This window comes from Rattus rattus, chromosome 5, assembly GCF_011064425.1.
Source record: "Rattus rattus isolate New Zealand chromosome 5, Rrattus_CSIRO_v1, whole genome shotgun sequence".
In the NCBI taxonomy this organism is placed as follows: Eukaryota; Metazoa; Chordata; class Mammalia; order Rodentia; family Muridae; genus Rattus; species Rattus rattus.
Window position 1 is genome coordinate 64,121,512 of NC_046158.1, and position 19,273 is coordinate 64,140,784.

The 19,273-nt window shown below is 36.9% G+C and overlaps 2 protein-coding genes across 2 annotated transcripts; both read right to left on the reverse strand.

Annotated features, from left to right (window-relative positions):
* Positions 1-3,417: 3,417 nt before the first annotated feature.
* On the reverse strand, positions 3,418-4,380 carry LOC116900311 (olfactory receptor 10AG1-like). Its single transcript, XM_032902067.1, has one exon. The coding sequence runs from the start codon at positions 4,360-4,362 to the stop codon at positions 3,418-3,420; it is 945 nt and encodes a 314-aa protein (XP_032757958.1). The 5' UTR covers positions 4,363-4,380.
* Positions 4,381-18,290: 13,910 nt separating this feature from the next.
* LOC116900312 (olfactory receptor 8H1-like) lies at positions 18,291-19,256 on the reverse strand. The gene has a single exon (XM_032902068.1). The coding sequence runs from the start codon at positions 19,254-19,256 to the stop codon at positions 18,291-18,293; it is 966 nt and encodes a 321-aa protein (XP_032757959.1).
* Positions 19,257-19,273: the final 17 nt, after the last annotated feature.

Here is a 19,273-nt window from a genome sequence, read left to right on the forward strand (position 1 = left end):
ATTTATCAAACTTGAACTCTAACACTTAAGGAAATCTATTTTGTTTCTGTAACTTGCCCTGTTGAGCTCTAAATCCCTCTGCTTCAGTGTTTGTAGCCAGTCTTTGAAGTGCATTGCCACTCCCAACCCCAGAACCTGTCATTCCACTATAATTTTCTGTTTTGTGGATGTTGCTACTCAGGGTGATCATGTTGTTTTCACAATCTGTAACTAGATTGTATCTCCTAATTCAATGTCCTCCATATTTTTACCTTTGCTACATATGACAAGACTCTTTTTTTAAAAAACTACACCTAGACTAAGTTTTTCTCTATCCACTTAGGTGCTAAAGGACACTTAGATTCATAAAATACCTATCTGTTATGATTTATATCAACATGAACAACACTGCTCAAGCATCACATAAGAATATTGGCTTGTTACCAGTAGGGTACATAATTAATGGTACAGTTGATAAAACATGATATTCTTCTTATCATAATTTGAGGAACTCACACATTTTTATATAATAGCTACTGTAATTTATATTTCATAAATTCTCAAAAATTCATTTATCCCTAATCCCATCCATTACATTTAATCTTCACTCATTTTTAAATTTACATCATTGTTAATGTTTGAATGATATTTGTGTCATTCACATGGCAGTCAGAGAAAATTTTTATGGACTTGAATCTCTACTTCTACATTTTTATGTGTTCTAGGAACTCAAATCACAAAGCTTGTACAACAAATATCTTTATCTGCTTAGTCATCTTGCCAGTAACTCCAGTCTCTTCTTAAATTATTATGTGTGTTTGCTGGTATGTTTGTGTGTGATTATGTGCACTAGAGTGTTATTGTAATAAGAGGCCAGAAACAGCAAGCGCTGTTTGTTTCTAATTACAGGTAATGGTGGGCAACCTGCATGGGTGGCAGGTTTTCAATTTAGGTTTTTCCTTGCTCTGCCTTTCATATTTTTGATGTAGTCACTAAAAGAGGGAAATAATGACACCACAACGTATTATCATATGTTTTTCTTTAATACTAAAGTGTTGAACTTTTTCATGCATATAACTATAAGCCATATTAATGTCGTAGAAATATATACTCATGAGTTTCACATAATCTTATTAGATTATGTTTTTTTTAATAATGAGGTTTTGAGTACTACATTTATTTAGGGTGGACTTTCGTAGTTTTGTAGTTTTAAAGTTAAAGTTGTTGGACAACAGCACACAATGTTTCTCTATCCCATTGATAATCATGTTGAAAGTACATGTGTCCTTGAATCAAACAAGAGATGTGAGAAGAGCAGCACTTCTCTCTGGAAGCTACATGCATGGTCAATTTATATCCTCAGTGGTATTATAAGAATTCTGCATTTTTCAATGTTTTTATTAGATATATTTTTTTTACTTACATTTCACATGTTAGTCCCCTTCCTGGTTTCTTGTCCATAAGTCCCCATTTGCTCCCCACCCCGTCCTCCATATGGGTATTCCTGCTATACATCCCCCTTATTGCCCCGCCCCATATTTCCCTACACTGGGGGTCCAACCTTGGCAGGACCAAGGGCTTCCCCTTTCACTGTTGTCCAAGCAAGGCTATTCTCTGCAACATATGCAGTTGGAGACCTGAGTCAGTCCATGTATAGTCTTTCGGTACTAGTTTAGTCCCTGGAAGCTCTGGTTAGTTGGCATTTAAGAATTCTGCATTTTTAAGAGCAAAAAGTGACTTAACTCTTTTCAAAAATAATAAAAAATAAAAAAAGAAAAGGAAAAGGAAAAGAAAAAAATGTCAGTTCAGTACAATTACCAGTCATCCTTTAACCATATTGCCCAATCAAAAACTGTAACTTAATTCCTTATGTCTCAGTTTCTGTCCTTATTTGTAATTGCCTATTCTTATTGGCATTCCCTTCAATATTCCTAGTTTAATTATTATGAAAATTAATTATGATTCATGAACTATCATTTATGCACCAGTAAAATTAACTTATTTAACAACTACAATTTTATTCACATATCCATACAAATGACTTCAGACCATTAAGAAACTCTAATGGGTTATAAAATGTTCCATAAAGGCAGGCTAAATAACTTCAATGCATTTCATTTGCTCTGTTTTAAGTCATCATAAACTGTTTAATGATGTTTGATATGACAGTATATTTCAGATGAAAATTTGGTATTTAGTTCTCAAATTCTACTGTGTTTATATTAATAGGTGAGTTCAAGAGCTCCAACCTGTGTCCACAGGTGCCTCATGATATGTAGAAATGTACTCTCCCAATAATCTAACCTAAAACATTATGTTTTTTGTGTGTTTGTAAATCTGTATGTTTGTGTGTGTGCATGTGTACACATATGTACACATTCATATAAGAGGTGAACAACACGTGCATATGGAAGTTCACACCTGTGCTCCTATGGCCGAAGGAGCATATCAGTTTTTCTTTCATATACATCTTCATACTCCGTGTGTGTGTGTGTGTGTGTGTGTGTGTGTGTGTGTGTGTGTGTGTGTGTGTGTATGTGTGATAACATTATTCTTTTTTCTGAAACTAAACTGGCCACAGAGGAGATCCATCAATGGGTCTATATTGATCCTGGAGTATTGAGGCTACAGGAACATATATGGTATTTTAACATAGGTGGTCAGTTTTAAAACCGAGGTTATATGATTGAATTGAAAGCTTTCTTATCCCTTGAACCATCTTATCAACTGCTCATTATCACTTTGTTTTATTATTTTATATACTTGTGTATCAGATTCAAGAGTATGAACTTTGTCAAAAAATATCTCTTGAAATGCCTGGATATTGGAAGCAACTGATAGAAGTTACATGCAGTAAATATATGATCAAGGAACTTGTGTGCTGAAAAAAAGCAGTTGGGAACACCTAAGCAGATTTATTACAGTCAATATTATGGCAGAATGATGTACAGATTAATAATATGTAGAAATATTTCTTTCATATTTATGTTGTGACATATACAGGACTCTGAGACAATATATTACTATAACTATCTCATTAATTCATTCAGCAATTGACTCAATACACACTGATATTAAAGTACTTCTGTTAAGTTTGTATAATGCTAAATGAAAGAATAACTGGTTAACTTGTTAAGATATCTACCTGTGAATTTATGTCACAAGTCTCAAAATATATTTTCCTATAGAAACTGTGGTCAAAATGTATTTTATCCATATCAAGATAAACTGTTCTTTCATTACATTTCATTGACTACGGACAGATTAGTATGTATATGATTCAAAAGAGAATATGTTTCAGGCTATTATTCAAAGTAGCAGAAGCATTTTAGAAGGATAAACTGATTACACTTCAGTGAAATGAATAAAATATGACCTATTTCTTCAGTACCTGTGTAAGAAGCAGTCATTCTGTCTTTTGTTCCAGAGCTCCAAGCACTACTTTATAGGTAGCAGCTTTCTCAGTGCAGCGATCACCTCCTTATTTCTAAGGCTGTATATCAGTGGATTTAACATGGGAGTCACAATAGTGTAAAATAGAGAGAACAATTTGTCAGTTCCTGGAGAATGGGTGGACTTAGGCCTCAAGTAGGTAACAGTAGCTGATCCAAAAAACAAAAACACAACAAGCAAATGGGAAGAACATGTTGAAAATGCTTTTGCCCGTCCGGTGGCTGTTGGCAACTTCAGAATGGTGGCAATGATTTTGCTGTAAGAAGCAAGTATCAACATAAAAGGGACTGCAGCAAATAGTATAGCCACTAAATAGACAGACAGCTCATTAATAGAAGTGTCCCCACAGGCCAGCTTGAGAATGGGAGGTATGTCACAGAAGAAGTGGTTGATTATGTTAGAATTGCAAAAATGTAGAGAGAATATCTGACAGGTTTGTCCTATCTGGACAGGGATACCTCCCAGCCAGGAGCCTGCTGCCAGCTGAGTGCACTTTGTTGGGTTCATGACCAGAGGATAGTGCAGAGGGTTGCAGATGGCCACATAGCGGTCATAGGACATCACAGCCAGCAGGAAACACTCAGTGGCTCCCAGCATAAGGAAGAAACACATTTGTGTGGCACAGCTGAGGACAGAAATGTGTCTGTCTTGAGCGGCAATGTTAAACAGAATCCTAGGAAGTGTGACTGATACATAACAGATTTCCAGAGAAGAAAAATTTGCCAGAAAAAAATACATGGGCTTTTGTAGTGCAGGATCAATTCTAGTTATGACAATTATGAAACTATTTCCAATCAAAATGATTATGTAAATTATGGAAAACATCCCAAACAGAAACCCTTGCAGGTTGGGAAAGTCTGAAAATCCCAGCAGGAGAAATTGTGTCACAGTGGTAGCATTGTCCTCTGTCCTGATTTCTGGCAATTTCATCTGTAGGAACAATTCAAAGAAAAGTAAAAAGAATTGTCTTGTCCTTGGATTTATGTTTTTATGTATAATGTAATCATAACAACCTTTCACCATTTCCATTGCTCTTGAGAAAAATGATATGCCTTGTATATGCACCATTTTTTTAAAAAAGTAATGATCTTTTTTTAAAAAAGCATAAAAAATAGTCCTATATATTTTCTAAGACAATAAATGTTGTGTAGTTTGTGGGGTTTGAGAGAAGGCCCTGGTCTACTTTTAAACCACATAGGCACTCACTGCTTATCAATATTTTAATAATTAATCTGTTCTTTAGATTGAATACTTCTACTTATGTGTATCTAAGATGTCTGCCACTATGGCTAATGTTTCTGTCTAATAAAAATGTTTAGAAAACAAAATTACTTCTCAAACTAGCCACTAGCATTTTTTAAAAAATACAGGCATTTATTTTTATTCTATTACTTTTTACTTATTTATCTGTCCTTTCCTTTAACTGAATGATTCCTTTCCTATAGTTACTCTGATTTTAAGTAATGCATTTAACATTAAAATGTGCACAGGGCTTATAATTTTCTCATTAAATTTATAAAAACAGAAGAGAAAGGCTGAAAGTCTGGTATGATTACATGAATTCAGAGAAGTTTTTATTTTGGCCAAAAATAATAAAACAAACATATGCTAATAATTGTGTAATATTTTCATATTAACTTACCAGATTTAATTATTAACCACTAGTTATACCTTTGACTGCAGTATATTGCAGATATATTTTAATGATGCTCATTCATATATTTTAATGTCTATGATCTCCAACTTATTCCTATAAAGCAGATAAATATGTGAGTCGCTGAAATGAAGTCTTGATAAAAGAAAAATAATACCTTTTAATGAATGAAACATCCAAACTTGCTGATACAAGTTAACACATTTGAAAATGCCCATATGGATATTTTCTTTTATATATTGACTTTTTATATAAAATATAGTTTTCATTTTGTTCTTTCATCTATGTCATAAAGTGTGACATAGGAAAAAAAACAATATTTGTAATGAAAAACACTAGATATAAGACTTTTCAATTGTTCAATTCACTTTCAATGGATATTTAAAAAGAAAAGTTCTAAATATATATTATATAATTCAAATTTAATTTGAGCTTATGTCAAGTTAAATCTTAATCTTATCTCTATTAATTTGTAAAAGAGTGTGTTAAGTAAGTTTGTTTTTAAAGCTTAAATAATTTTATCTGTAACAAGCAAACCACTTTCAAGCATTTAATGTACTGTCAAACACAAATGCTGATTATGTAGGAAATGATCTCTACCCTGGGAATACATTCCTTCCCTATGCTACATTCTAATTCAAGAAAATTTTTGTTCTTCCACTCAAGAAGTTAAGCAAAAAATTATATAAATTAAATGAGAAAAATAAAATGAAACTGAAATAAATACTCCTTTATCACATTCTGAGTTTTATTTTCAGTTTGTTATTTTAAGAATAATAATACATTGAAAGAAGTATCAGAAATTTGCAACAATATACGTGTGTGTGTGTGTTTGTTTGTGGGTGTAGGGGCGTATGTTCATGTATGATTGTGTTTGACAGTTTTCCCTGTGTATCCAAATATCTGGACCAATCTATCAGTAAATTAAACTGAGATTAAGAAGAAAACTGGTGCTAACACAGACATAATACATATTGATGATCTTATCTTCTTTCATACATCCAAGGCTATGCAATGCAGATGGGTTGTTGTTTTTATTAAAAGAAACACACTGTTTTATTTAAAATTTATTTAAAATCGATCAATAATTTAATGTATTTTATATCTAAACAGAAAAGTTGTTAGTAGTCCTTATAAAATTATTTGCCAATTTTCTTAGTATTAATTTTCTTAATTCTTTGCACATACATGTTTTAAATTTTAATCAATCAATCAGTCAATCAATCAATCAATGAATTTGCATTCTGCTCAGTTTCTTTGTCCTTTTCTCCTAGTCTTTTTCCATCATCATTCTTAGCTACTCCTCCTCCCTTTCTGTTCCGAATATCAGAGATATTCCATGAATATCGTTTAGCCATGGAATACTGTAATGGGTTGTCAACCTGACTATATCTGGAGTGAATTTTAATCCAGAATTGGGAGGCTTACCTGTGATCCAGATCTTGAGGCTGGTTGACACAATTTTCTGACCTGGATCTTGGCATGGAGATCTTGAGGCATAGTGGCTATGAATCTCAGGATGCTAAGGCAAGTAGATCTCTGAGTTCAATGTCAACCTCTGGGAAAACAAGTCCCACATTCTGGCATGGTAGAACACACCTTTAATCTAGGCCACATCTACTGCTGGAGACCTGTATAATTGGAAGAAGGGAGATTCATTCTTCTTCACCTGCTTGCATTTTCTTGCCACTGATTGTTAGAATCTACTAGCCTTCTGGGACTGAGCAATTACTAAATACTTGAATTCCCAATTCACAGTTGACCATTGTTGGACAGTGAGATTATAGACTGTAAGTCATTATAACAAATACCCATACAATATAGACACTATCCATAAGTTCTGTGACTCTAGAGAACCCAGACTAATACACATTCCAAGTTTCAATAAGACTAGACAGAACTTTTCCTACTGAGGCTACATGAGGGAGTCCAGTGTGGGTTAAATGTCCTATATCAGGCAACAGGGACAGAGTCAGCTACCACTGATAAGAGTCTACATGAATACCAAGCCATACAACTAATACATATATGCAGAAGCAGTAGGAGAGTCCTATGCATGCTCACAGTTAGTTTAGTCTCTGTGAGTCCCTAAGTGATGAACTTACTTGACCCTGTATGTTTTTTCTTGGTTGTGTCCTTGAACCCCTCTGGATTCTACTATCCTTTTTTTCCAAGCTGTGGCTAATGTTTGCCTGTGGATCTCTGCATATGTTCCCATCAGTTCATCTTTAGAGACTCTCTGATGGTCGTTATGGTAGACTCCTGTCTACAAATAGATCAGAATATCATAAACAGTGTCTGCAGTAGACTCCCACTCATGGCAAGAGTTTCAAGCTAGACCAATTATTGCATGGCTATAGCCTCATTTTTTTTTACTTTTATCCTTTTACATCTTGTAGGCAGGACAAACATCTTTAATCTCCGAGGCTAGAATACAGACACACCCTTACTACACATACTTGATTCCTCTGGCAGGTCTACAGACAAGTCCTCAGTACACAACCTTAGTCCCAATGGCATCTAATGGAGTGGCAGAAAAAAAATCAGCAAAAAAATTGACAGGAGTTAGATATAGGATATTTTCTACTTACATGTGAATAGACCAGAAAAAGGAGACACTTAAAGAGCAGTGAGGGAGAGTTCAGTTCGAATCCATAGACAGGAGTTAGTTGGCAGCATGCAGTTCAGTTGAGTGCAGTTGAGCTCTGTTCACTTAGGAGCAGAGTAGGCAAGTTCAGAGCAGGTTTGTTCCTGAGTACAAAGCCAGTTTTTCCAAGCAGAGCAATTCAGTCTGACCAAGAGAAGCCAGTTTGCAACAGTCATCTTTGAGAGGCATTTGAGCCTAAACAGATGAATTAAGTCAGACAGCAGGAGTTCAAAAGAAACTAAAAAGAGGGAGTATATTCAACTGGATGTCACAGAGGCTGAAACATTCTAGGCATAGGTAAATAAATGCAGGCTTGGAGTTGAAACCTTCAAGACCCAGGCTGATAGAATATCGGATTGTATAAAGGACAGAAGCTTCTGTGCCTAGGACCAAGGATAATTAGAACACAGAAGGAAATGTTCTGGGCTCAGACCAAGCCATATGTTTGTACAGCTTGGATAGGAATCTCAACTTATTACTTACTCTGAGAAAAAAAAGTAAAAGTAACATTTACATTTATACACCACCACCTCTTCTATTTCTTCAACAAAATGATATTCATGAATCTCCTTTCAGCTTTCCCAGTTACTCAGCTAATTTTTGTCTGTGGATTGTAGCATTCTTATGACTAATATGGTTAATATCAACTTATGAGCACATACCATCATTGTCTTTCTGGATCTGGGTTACCATATTCAGGATGATTTCTTTTCTTCTTCCATTCATTTTCCTAGATTTTTCATGATGACGTTCATTTTAATAGCTGAGTAAGAAACCCTCCATTGTGTAAAAGTAGCACATGCTTTTATACCTTTTTGTTGGTGGTGGTGGTGGTAGAAGGGCATTTAGACTGATTCCACTGTCTGCCTATTACAAATAAAGCTGCTGGGCTGAAGAGATGGCTCAATAGTTAAGACTACGGACTGCTCTTCCAGAGGTCCTGAGTTAAATACCCAGCAACCACATGATGGTTCACAACCATCTATAATGAGATCTGATACTCTCTCCTGGTGTATCTGAAGACAATGACAATATACAGTGTACTTACATAAAACAAACAGACAACTGAATAAATAAACAAAGCTGCTATGAACATAGTTAACCAAGTGAATTGTATGTTTGACCATATGCCTCAGAGTAGTGTAGCTGGGTCTTGAGGTGAATCTATTCCATTTTTTAAGAAATCAGTAAGTAGATTTCTCAAATGGTTGTACAAGTGTGCACTCCCATTAACAATGAAGGAACATTAACCTTGCTCAATGTTCTCAGCATGAACTATCCCTTAAGTTTTTGATCTTAGCCCTTCTGATAGTATATATCTGGGATGAGCTGGAAAATTCATAAGGGCTGGGAGATTAACATAGTTGAGAATCCTAGCATTTGGGTATATGGAGACTAGAATGGCCATTTCTGTAGCCAGCAGGACTTCCAGTGGAGAGAAGGAACATCAACTTTTTCAGAAGAGCTTTGATACAAAATCCATCCAGCCTATAAGATACAGGGATAAACATGGAGCAGAGACTGTCTGAATGGACAACCAATGATTGGCCCAAACTGACACCTATCCTATGGGGATGAGCCGACCCCTGATACATAACTGTCATGCCTAACATATCTGTCTCCTAAAAGTATTGATCCAGCAGCAATGGAAACAGATCCAGAGACCTACAACCAAACATCAGTTGGATCTTGTGGAGTCTTGAGGAAGAGTAGGGAATAGGATTGAGTAAGCCAGAGATAGCAAGCCAGAGACAGAGGTCAGGAAAACCACAAGAAGATCTACATAGTTAACTATCTTGAACCTATGAAGGCCCACAGAGACTGAAATGCTAACCAAAGATCATGTAGTGCCTGTCCCCCTATGGATTTGTTAACAATTGTTATGAAGGCTCTCTGTCTCTTTTGTCTGAAATTAGATACCACTCCCCTACATCGACTCACTGGTTGGGTCTCAGAAAGAGAAGATGCACTTAGTTCTGCTGCAATTTGATGTTCCAGGTCAGGCTGGTACCCAAAGGGAGCTTCCCATTATTTGAGGAGAAAAAGAGGAATAATGGGAGGAGGGATTGTGAGGGTAGGAATAGAAGGAGTGGTGTATGAACAGGATGTTAAGGGCACAGTGAAGAATGAAAGTAATTAATGAAGAAAAAAGAATTTTGTTGGGGACAGACAGGGACTGCCCACAGAAGGTATGGATGGAGACATCTCAGAAGCACACCGCAGCTTCTTATAAAAAAGGGGTGGCATCTGGGACCCTGGGAAAAAGCAGACACATCCCTCTAGGGAATTCACCATCTGAAATAAGGGACTGCATATAGAAGAAAGGGATGGAGACATCTCAGTAGCCCACAGCAGCTATTGTAAAAAATAGTTTTTTTTTCTTTTTCTCCTAACCATAACTTTTGACAATGGGTGTATAGATTTTCTTTGCATGTGACTACTTTTTAGTTGGCTCTGGTGTGTATAATTATTTTACTATATCTGACTTTCTTATTTCTTTTCCTTTTCTTCATCTTTATTAAATCGATTATTTCTTATTTACATTTCAATTGTTATTACCTTTCTGGGTTTCAAGCAAACATCCCCCTAAACCCTCCCCCTTCCCTTCCATATGGGTGTTCCCCTCCCGATCCTCCTCCCCTTACCACCCTCCCCACAACAATCCTTTTCACTGGGGGTTCAGACTTGGAAGGACCAAGGGCTTCCCCATCCACTGGTGCCATTACTAGGCTATTCATTGCTACCTGTGCAGTTGCAGCCCAGGGTCAGTCCATGTATAGTCTTTGGGTAGTGGCTTAGTCCCTGGAAACACTGGTTGGTTGGCATTGTTGTTCATATGGGGACACAAGCACCTTCAAGCTCTTTCAGTCTTTCTCTGATTCCTTTAACAGGTGTCCCATTCTCAGTTCAGAGGTTTGCTGCTGTCATTTGCCTATGTACTTGCCATACCCTGGCTGTGTCTCTCAGGAGAGATCTACATCTGGTTCCTGTCAGCCTGAGCTTCTTTGCTTCATCCATCCATTATAGTGTAATGTTTGACTTATAAAGAAAGTTTGGGGGGAAGAGAGCTGACCACCAAGAAGTGCAGACCCCCTGAGACTGCAAGACAGACTGCCACCTCTCCACACCTCTGTCCACATCCCTGGTCCAAGGAGAAACTGCACATTGCCTCTGGACAGAGGGACATAGGAACAGAAAGCCACTTATATCTGTGGTTCTTTTCTGTACCCAGGACAGAACTGAACCATCCAAAAAGGTCCCTGAATTCAAATCCCATGGGGGAGAGTGCTGGACTCTCAGAAGTTTATTTACTCCTATGAAGTCAGAGGAGACTATCCTAGACCCACAGTCCAGACACAAGAGGGAATTGCATATTGCAAACTGTGCCCTCTGGGTGCAAGGATCTAGACAAGCAATCAGGGACCCTTTAATTCCTGCCCATACCTAGAGCTGGAAGACAGTCTCTAGAAGTGCTGCCACACTTGAGAGCAGAGGTAAGATCCACTTTTCTGCTACCAAGTGACCTGCCTGGTGAATTCAGGATACATAGAGGCAGAAGTCCTCTGGTCAGGGCACTTCCTGTTTCTGGCTCTACCCGGAAGTGAACTGATACCATCCCACAGTTCCCTGTACCCAATTCCAGTGGGGAAGAAAGCTGACCACCGAGAAGTGCAGACATCCTGAGACCACAGGACAGACTGCCACAAATATTTTTTATTTATAAATATAAAATGCAAACACATCATATTATAAAAAAGGCATTTTGGCTATATTTTAGAGACAATGAGACTGTGTCATTGTTAAATAGAATTTAGACTTATACAGTTTTGATGTCTTGTTACTAGATTTTTGTTGCCCTTCATTGGTAACTCAAGAAAATAGTAGAAATAAACCTTAGAAATAAACATAGTTAATTGCAAGATAAAAACACATGTTACAAAGGGTTAGAAGATTGAAGAAATCAAAAATATATAGATAGATAAAGAAAGAAAAAACATATAACTAAAATGGTAATGCTTTGAAATATATTCAGTCCTGAATATCTATGCTCCAAATGCATATGAGAAGCTCAGGGACAAAGAGACCAGATTTGAGGGAATGGCCAACCATTTACTGCCCCACTTTGAGACCCATGTCATGAGCAAAAACTAATCTCTGACACTATCAATGGTACTCTGTTATGCTCACACAGGGGCCTAACTGCCTCTGAAAGGCAGCACTCAGCAACTGACCAAAACCAATGAAGAGAACCACATTCAAACATTAGACAGAGCCTTGTGAGTCATGTGGAACAGTTGGAGGAACAATTGAGGGCTTGGAGAGGAGAGATTTTCCACAGGAATACCAAGAGAGTCAACTAACTTGGAAAGGTGGGGGCTCTCAAAGATTGAACCACCAACCAAAAGCTTACATGAACTAGAGCTATGTCCCCCTGCACATATGTAACAGATGTTCAGCTTTGTCTTCATGTGTATTCCTGAACAACTGGAGTATGGGCTGTCCTTGACTATATTGTCTTGCTGTGGATATTATTCCTCTAACTGTGGTCCTAGTCTGGCCTTAGTAGGAAAGAATGTGCCTAGTTCTTCATTGACTTGATATGCCTGGGTATGTTGATACTAGGGGCTGTAGGTAAGGATTCCCACCTTATCAGAGGAGAAGTAATGGGGAGAAGAGGGAAGAAACTATACGTAGGCAGGCTGGTAGGACGGGAGAGTTGCCACCCAGAAGTAAACTGACAACATAAATTAATAGATAACAACAACAAGTAAAATAAAATAAAATAAATAATTCCAGTACTAATTTTGACAGGAATTTAGAAACATAGCTTAGATAAGCCAACATAAATGATAGTATATATTGTTATTACTGCTGTGGATTATATGATAGCCTGAATTAGATAGTAAAAAATATTGTTGAAGTTAGTATGGATTTTAACTAAAGGATAAAGGAAAATCAAGCTGAACTTACAGAACAAGTTTATTCCTTGCCATTCATTAGTGTACAAAAAGCTTGAAGGGACTATTCATGCTTCTATGGTTAGAAATCTCATGAGTAATCTCAGCAAGTTGTGGACCTTGTATTCTATAATACTCAACTTTTAGACAAAATATGTCTACTTTTAGAACAGTGGGAAGTAACAAACCATCCCCATATTACATTTGATATCTTCTGGTAAAAAGAGTACAGTGTGGAAGATCACAAGTCCAATAGAGGAACATGCTGACATCATATTGATGACAGCACATGATATCGCACTGCCTTAAAATATATATGCCTACATCCATAGGCTAACACTGCTTTAATGATTGAATAAGAAGCTCACTTTTGCAATAGGAAACTGCAAAGTCAGAGGCTCATATGTCGTAAAACCACCTAGAATAATTGACTACTGCAGACATATGTAAATGAAATACATGTCAATCACTCCAAAAAGAGGGAACTATGCAGAAAACAGATTAGAAGGAAGGCAATACTAAGAAGATAAGGGAAAATTCTGCATTCTGTGGAGCATTGAAATCGCAGTCAAGACCTGGGTATTGTGATCATAAAGACAACAAAGCAGATACATATATATGTAGGAAGTTCCTTAGAACTCCGAATTTCTGCCATTTATGTAGCTGGTGGCTCTGAAGCCCTACTCCTCATTTTGATCAGTAAAAGATTGCCAGGAGCAGTTTGTCATTCTCTTTTCACTGATATAACCTTTGCTGACTTGCCCATAATATTTTACTTATGTTCCCATAAGCAACCCTAACAAACCAAAATAGGTCCAAGAAAATATTAGAATAACACCCAAATTGAGAGAGAAAGAGAGAGACAGACAGACAGACAGAAAGAGAGAGACAGAGACAGAGACAGAGACAGAGAGACAGAGAGATGGAGCAAGTAAGATAGAGAAAGGAATAAAACTGGGTAAAATGGGTTGAATAAAACATTATATATATAAATATATATATATATTTGTGTGTGTAAAAATAAAACAAGTTTGAGAAGACAAACAATTAGAAAGTGAACTGTATGTTTAAAAAGAAGGAAGCCAATTCGAACTGTAGTTACACAATACATATATTTGAGATCAACATAAAAATATCTACTCATCAATTATTTGCTTTCATGTGTTTCTTTTGTAAAATATAAACGTAAATAGCAGGTCAATTTTTTAAATGAGAATTTACTTTTAAACCATTTAAAAATCCTAAAGTAATGAAAGATCCCCATTTGATATTAGTGCAGCCATTTCTTAAGAATGAGAATCTTTTAAGCTGGCCCTTGCTTAGCCCCTAGATGTTAGACAATAGACCAGAAAGTACAGAAAGCACATCCCTACCCACTCTCTAGGAAGCTGCCGAACCATAAGAACAGATGGTATAGAACATATTTACTGCAGGGCAATCACAAGACAGGAAACATCTCTGGGAAGCTAACTGACCACTATAGAAGTGAGATGTCCTTGGTACTGAATGCAGCTGTGCTGACATAGCTATAGTCTTTTCCTAGGAACTCCAGAAGAGAAACACCTGCCAAGACAGATATCCTTGGTCCTTGTCCTGGGAACCCCAGGATAAGAAAACATATATCAAGTCAGATGTCCTTGGTACTGAAATAGCTGCATTGATGTGGTTATGGCCTTATCCCAGGAATTCCAGGACGAGAAACATCTGCCTAGTTATCCTTGGCACCGAAATAGCTGAGCTAATGAAACTGTGTAATCTTAAATGACTACTTAAGCTGTACATTTCTGTTGTTCGAGGCTCTTCACATCCCTCCTGCGTGAGGACCATGTCGAGCCCCAGTGCACTGGTATCCCAAGGTAAACCTCTTGTTCTTACATCAAGATGGAGTCCCGTTTGTTCGTGGGTGGTGGGTGTCCTCAGGACTGGAGCGAGAGTCTCCTCTGTCTGAGGGTCTTTCAGTAGCAAGATAAAAGACTGTGAGAAAGTATGCCAGAGATACTTGATATATCTGAGAATTAAGTGTTTTTCAAATGTACAGTGTGTTCTTGCATAAAAGATACTTTTAAAGTGCACTTTCAATATAAGATTAGTAGCCCGATTTTTTCTCATACACAAAAAATTTTCATTCTGCATAATGGAATGGCAATATAAGAGTTTTAAATGAAGCAGAATGTATCAAAGGAATAAAAAGGGAATGACATGATTTTGTTTCTACATGTCTTACATAGACAAGCTTCCACCATCATTGATTTTGAATATCATGCACATGGTTCTGTATGATTGTTACAGTGTTTCTATTCCTTAAAAATCTCAGTGGGAAGAGGGAACTTGTAGAGCCCATCTCCAGCAGAAAGACAGGACATTAAGTAAAGGAAGAGGTTGCTATCCTACATTCAAAGCTCAGACCCATAATTGTTCCTGTCTGAAAGAAATGCAGGTATGGAAATGGAGAAGTGCCTGAAAGAAAGAAGGTCCAACGACAGGCCCAACGTGGGATCCAGCTCAATCACAGGCACCATTACCGAGGCTATGGAGCACTCACAAAAAAGGGACCTATCATGACTGCCATCTAGGTGAAAGACCCAACAAGCAGCCGAAAGAGTAGATGCAGATATTTGCACCCAACGAATGAAGACAAGCTGCTGACTTCTGTTGTTGAAATAGGGAAAAGCTGAAAGCAGGTGAGTAGGAGGGTGAACCTGTAAGAGGATCGGCATCTCAATTAATCTGGACCCCTGAGATCTCTCAGATCCTGGATCACCAACCAGGCAGCATATACGAGTTGATATGAGGACCTCAACACATGTACAGCAGAGGACTGCCAGGTCTGGGTTCCATCAGAGAAGATGTACCTAAACCTCAAGAGACTGGAGGCCCCAGAGAGTTTAGAGCTCTGGTGGGGTAGGTGGGGTGGGTAGAATGGGGTCATCCTCGTGCGGACAGCGGGTGCGAGAAAGAGATATGGGATGTGGAATAGTAGGAGGGAGGGTAAACCAGGAGGGAAAGAAATTGTGGAATGTAAGAATAAATAAATAAATTCATTAATGAATTAATTAAATCTTTACAACTTCCAAATTGTCATAAAACCTAGCAGATATACTTTTGTTAGCTTAATTCACTTTAATATCTTATGCCAAATTTTGCTGTACATTCCAGAAAATGTTCGATGATGGATGTAATTTTTTTTTTGAAATGAGTGAGTTTATTTAGTATACAGCTAGTATCAGTATGTTAAAAAAATAGCTGGATAGGTAGACATATCAGTTATAGATGATGATGATGGTGATGATGATGATACATATAAGATAGAGATAAATCGACACATGACCTATAGATTAGATAGAGAGATAATAGGCAAATGAGAGATCTTTTCTCAAAACAGCCAGCCTAAAGCTACTGGGTGAATATCTGTATCAAATCAGATGAAGGTCATAATAGAGATAATAAAGTATCCTTTTGAGTGAGACTTCCAAATAAAATTACAGATATCAACAGATGAATATAATACCATGCACTTGGACACTCATATGACCAATAAGAAACATACTAAGGAAATTAATACAGTCATCCATGTTCCCAATAAGCTCTCTTTCCATGAACCAGCTTTCAGTTTCTTCTTCCAGTGACAAGCACCTTTGTTTTATAGTATAAACAGCCAGAATATAATTTGGAAATAGTTAAAGTTCTAGTGGTCCACACAGATACAATGTGACTACTTCCTATTCTCTTACATCCCTATCAGAGCGTTATGAGATTATCCTTTGAGACCTTGGCATATTCTTTGAGACAAGCAACATTGACTCTGAAATGAAATTAGATAGCACCACTTAAAAAGTCAACTTAAGTGCAAAAGAAAAAAAAAACATGATAATTTATTAATATAATGTTTATTACACAATCAGTATTTGAGAATTGCCAGTTATATACCTTCTAGTGTTTTCCTGAGCTCAGTGGAAAATTATTTGTAAAAGAACTTAACAATAGCCACGGAAATAATATGAAATTTCCTGGGGTAACTCTAACCAAACAAGTGAAAGATATTCATGACAATAACTTCAGGTATCTCAAAAAATATATCAAAGAAAATCTCAGAAAATAGAGAGACCTCCTTTGTTCATGGATTGGCAGAATTAACATAGTAAATATGGCCATCCTACAAAAGTCAATCTACAGAATCAATGCAATCCCCATAAAAAAATCCCAAAACAATTCTTTCTTATTTTTAAATTTTATTAGATATATTTTTTATTTAAATTTCCAATGTTATTCCCTTTCCAAGTCCTGTCCATAAGCCCCCTAGCCTCTCTCCCTCCCGTCCTTTTAAAAGGGTGTTCACCTCCCCACACAACCCCCCATTCCAAACACCCTCAGACATTCACCTACACTGTGACTCCATCCTTGGCAGGACCAAAGGGCTTTTCCTTCCTTTGGTGCCCAACAAGGCCATCCTCTGCTACATATGCAGTTGGAGCCATGGGTCAGTTCATGTAGAGTCTTTGGGTAGTGGTTTAGTCTGGGAGCTGTGGTTGATTTGCATTGTTGTTCTTATGGGGTTGAAAGCCTCTTCAGCTCTTTAAATCCTTTCCCTAATTCCTCCAACAGGGATCTTGTTCTCAGTTCAGTGGTTTCCTGCTAGCATTCACCTCTGTATTTGACATGCTCTAGCTGTGCCTCTCGGGAGACATCTATATCTGTTTCTTGTCAGCATGCACATTTTAGTTTCATCAATATTATCTAGGTTTAGTGGCTGAAATATATATATATATATATATATATATATATATATATATATATATATATATATATGCTGTATTCCCAGTTCTGGCAATCTCTGAATGACCATTCCCTCAGTCTCTGCTCTAAACTTGGTCTCCATATCTTCTCCTATGAATATTTTTTATTCCCCCTTTTAAGAAGGACTGAAGTGCATCTGCACTTGGGTCATCTTTCTTCTTTTACTTCATGTGGTCTGTGGATTGTATCTTGAGAAATTCAAGCATTTGCGTTAATATCCATTTTTTAGTCAGTACATACCATGGGTGTCTTTTGTGATTGGGTTACCTCACTCAGGATGACATTTTCTAGTTCCATCCATTTGCCTATGAAATTCACGAAGTAATTGGTTTTGACATTCTTAAAGAAAAGACATGAGTGTAAAGTATTAAAAATTAAATCTGAATTATAATTTATAATATTGTGTTTACTATCCTTATATTTGAGCGTAATTTACTGTTCCGTCACATGCTCATAGAGTGACTATTTATATTATAAATCTAAATAAATGAAGCATAAACAGAGAATCATTAATTTTTCATACTTTGCTCATTAATTTACATATGATTCTGAAGACAGTGTATTGTGTCAGTTATTTCGTCATGCTATAAATAACACATACTTATTTAAACCATAACTAAGGTGTTTCCTGATTTCCGAAATTACAAAATTTTAGAAACTACATTGCTGTAAATGGCCAATGTAGTGTTTGTATAAGAGATCTCCACAAAGATAGAAATCATGCTGTCTGGTGCATTTACAGAAAGAAAACAAAGGAATGAATGAATGAATATATATATATATATATATGAAAGAAAACGATAGCTTAATTACTTAGTGTCACTCTGAATTTAAGCACTGACCCTTCCTGCTTTTTGATAATTCTATGGAAAGCATTTTTCACTTCTTTGTTTCTGAGACTATAAATGAGTGGGTTCAGCATGGGAATCACAATAGTATAGAAAACAGAAGCCACTTGATCCTTTCCCAAGGAGTAGGAATTACTTGGTTTCAAATAAGTAAAAATCATAGTACCATAAAACACAGTGACTCCTAGGAGATGAGAGGCACAAGTAGAGAAGGCTTTGTGCTTTCCTGAAGTGGAATTGATCTTCAAAATAGTAGAAAGAATGGACACATAGGATGCAGATATTGTGGTAACAGACACCATTAGAGTAGAACCAGCAAAGATGAATATAATGATTTCAATGTTATGTGTATCATTACAAGACAGTACTAAAACTGGGGACGTGTCACAAAAAAAGTGATGGATAACCTTGGGTCTGCAGAAATATAAGGTGTTCATACAAAGTATATTAACAGTGGCATCCAAAGTTCCAATCATATAGGAACCAGTGAGAAGGGCACTGCAGAACCTTGTGGACATGATAACTGGGTAGTGTAAAGGGTTGCAGATAGCCACATATCTGTCATAGGACATTGAAGCAAGAAGGAAACATTCAGCAGCAGCCAAGAGGACAAAACCATACATCTGAGTGAAACAGCCAATAAAGGAAATGATTTTGTTGGAAGTCAGCAGATTCTGTAGAGTCTTAGGTGTGATGACAGTTGAGTAACAGAGGTCAAGGAATGACAGATGTGTGAGGAAGAAATACATTGGAGTGTGAAGCCGAGCATCTAGACGGATGATCAGCATCATGCCTGTGTTTCCCAGCACAGTGACCAGGTATATCAGCAGAAACAGCACAGAGAGAACCAGCTGTAACTCTTTGGAATCTGTCAGCCCCATGAGGATGAAGTCAGACTCTTTTGTGTAATTCCAGTTGTTCATAGTGAACAACCCTAAAA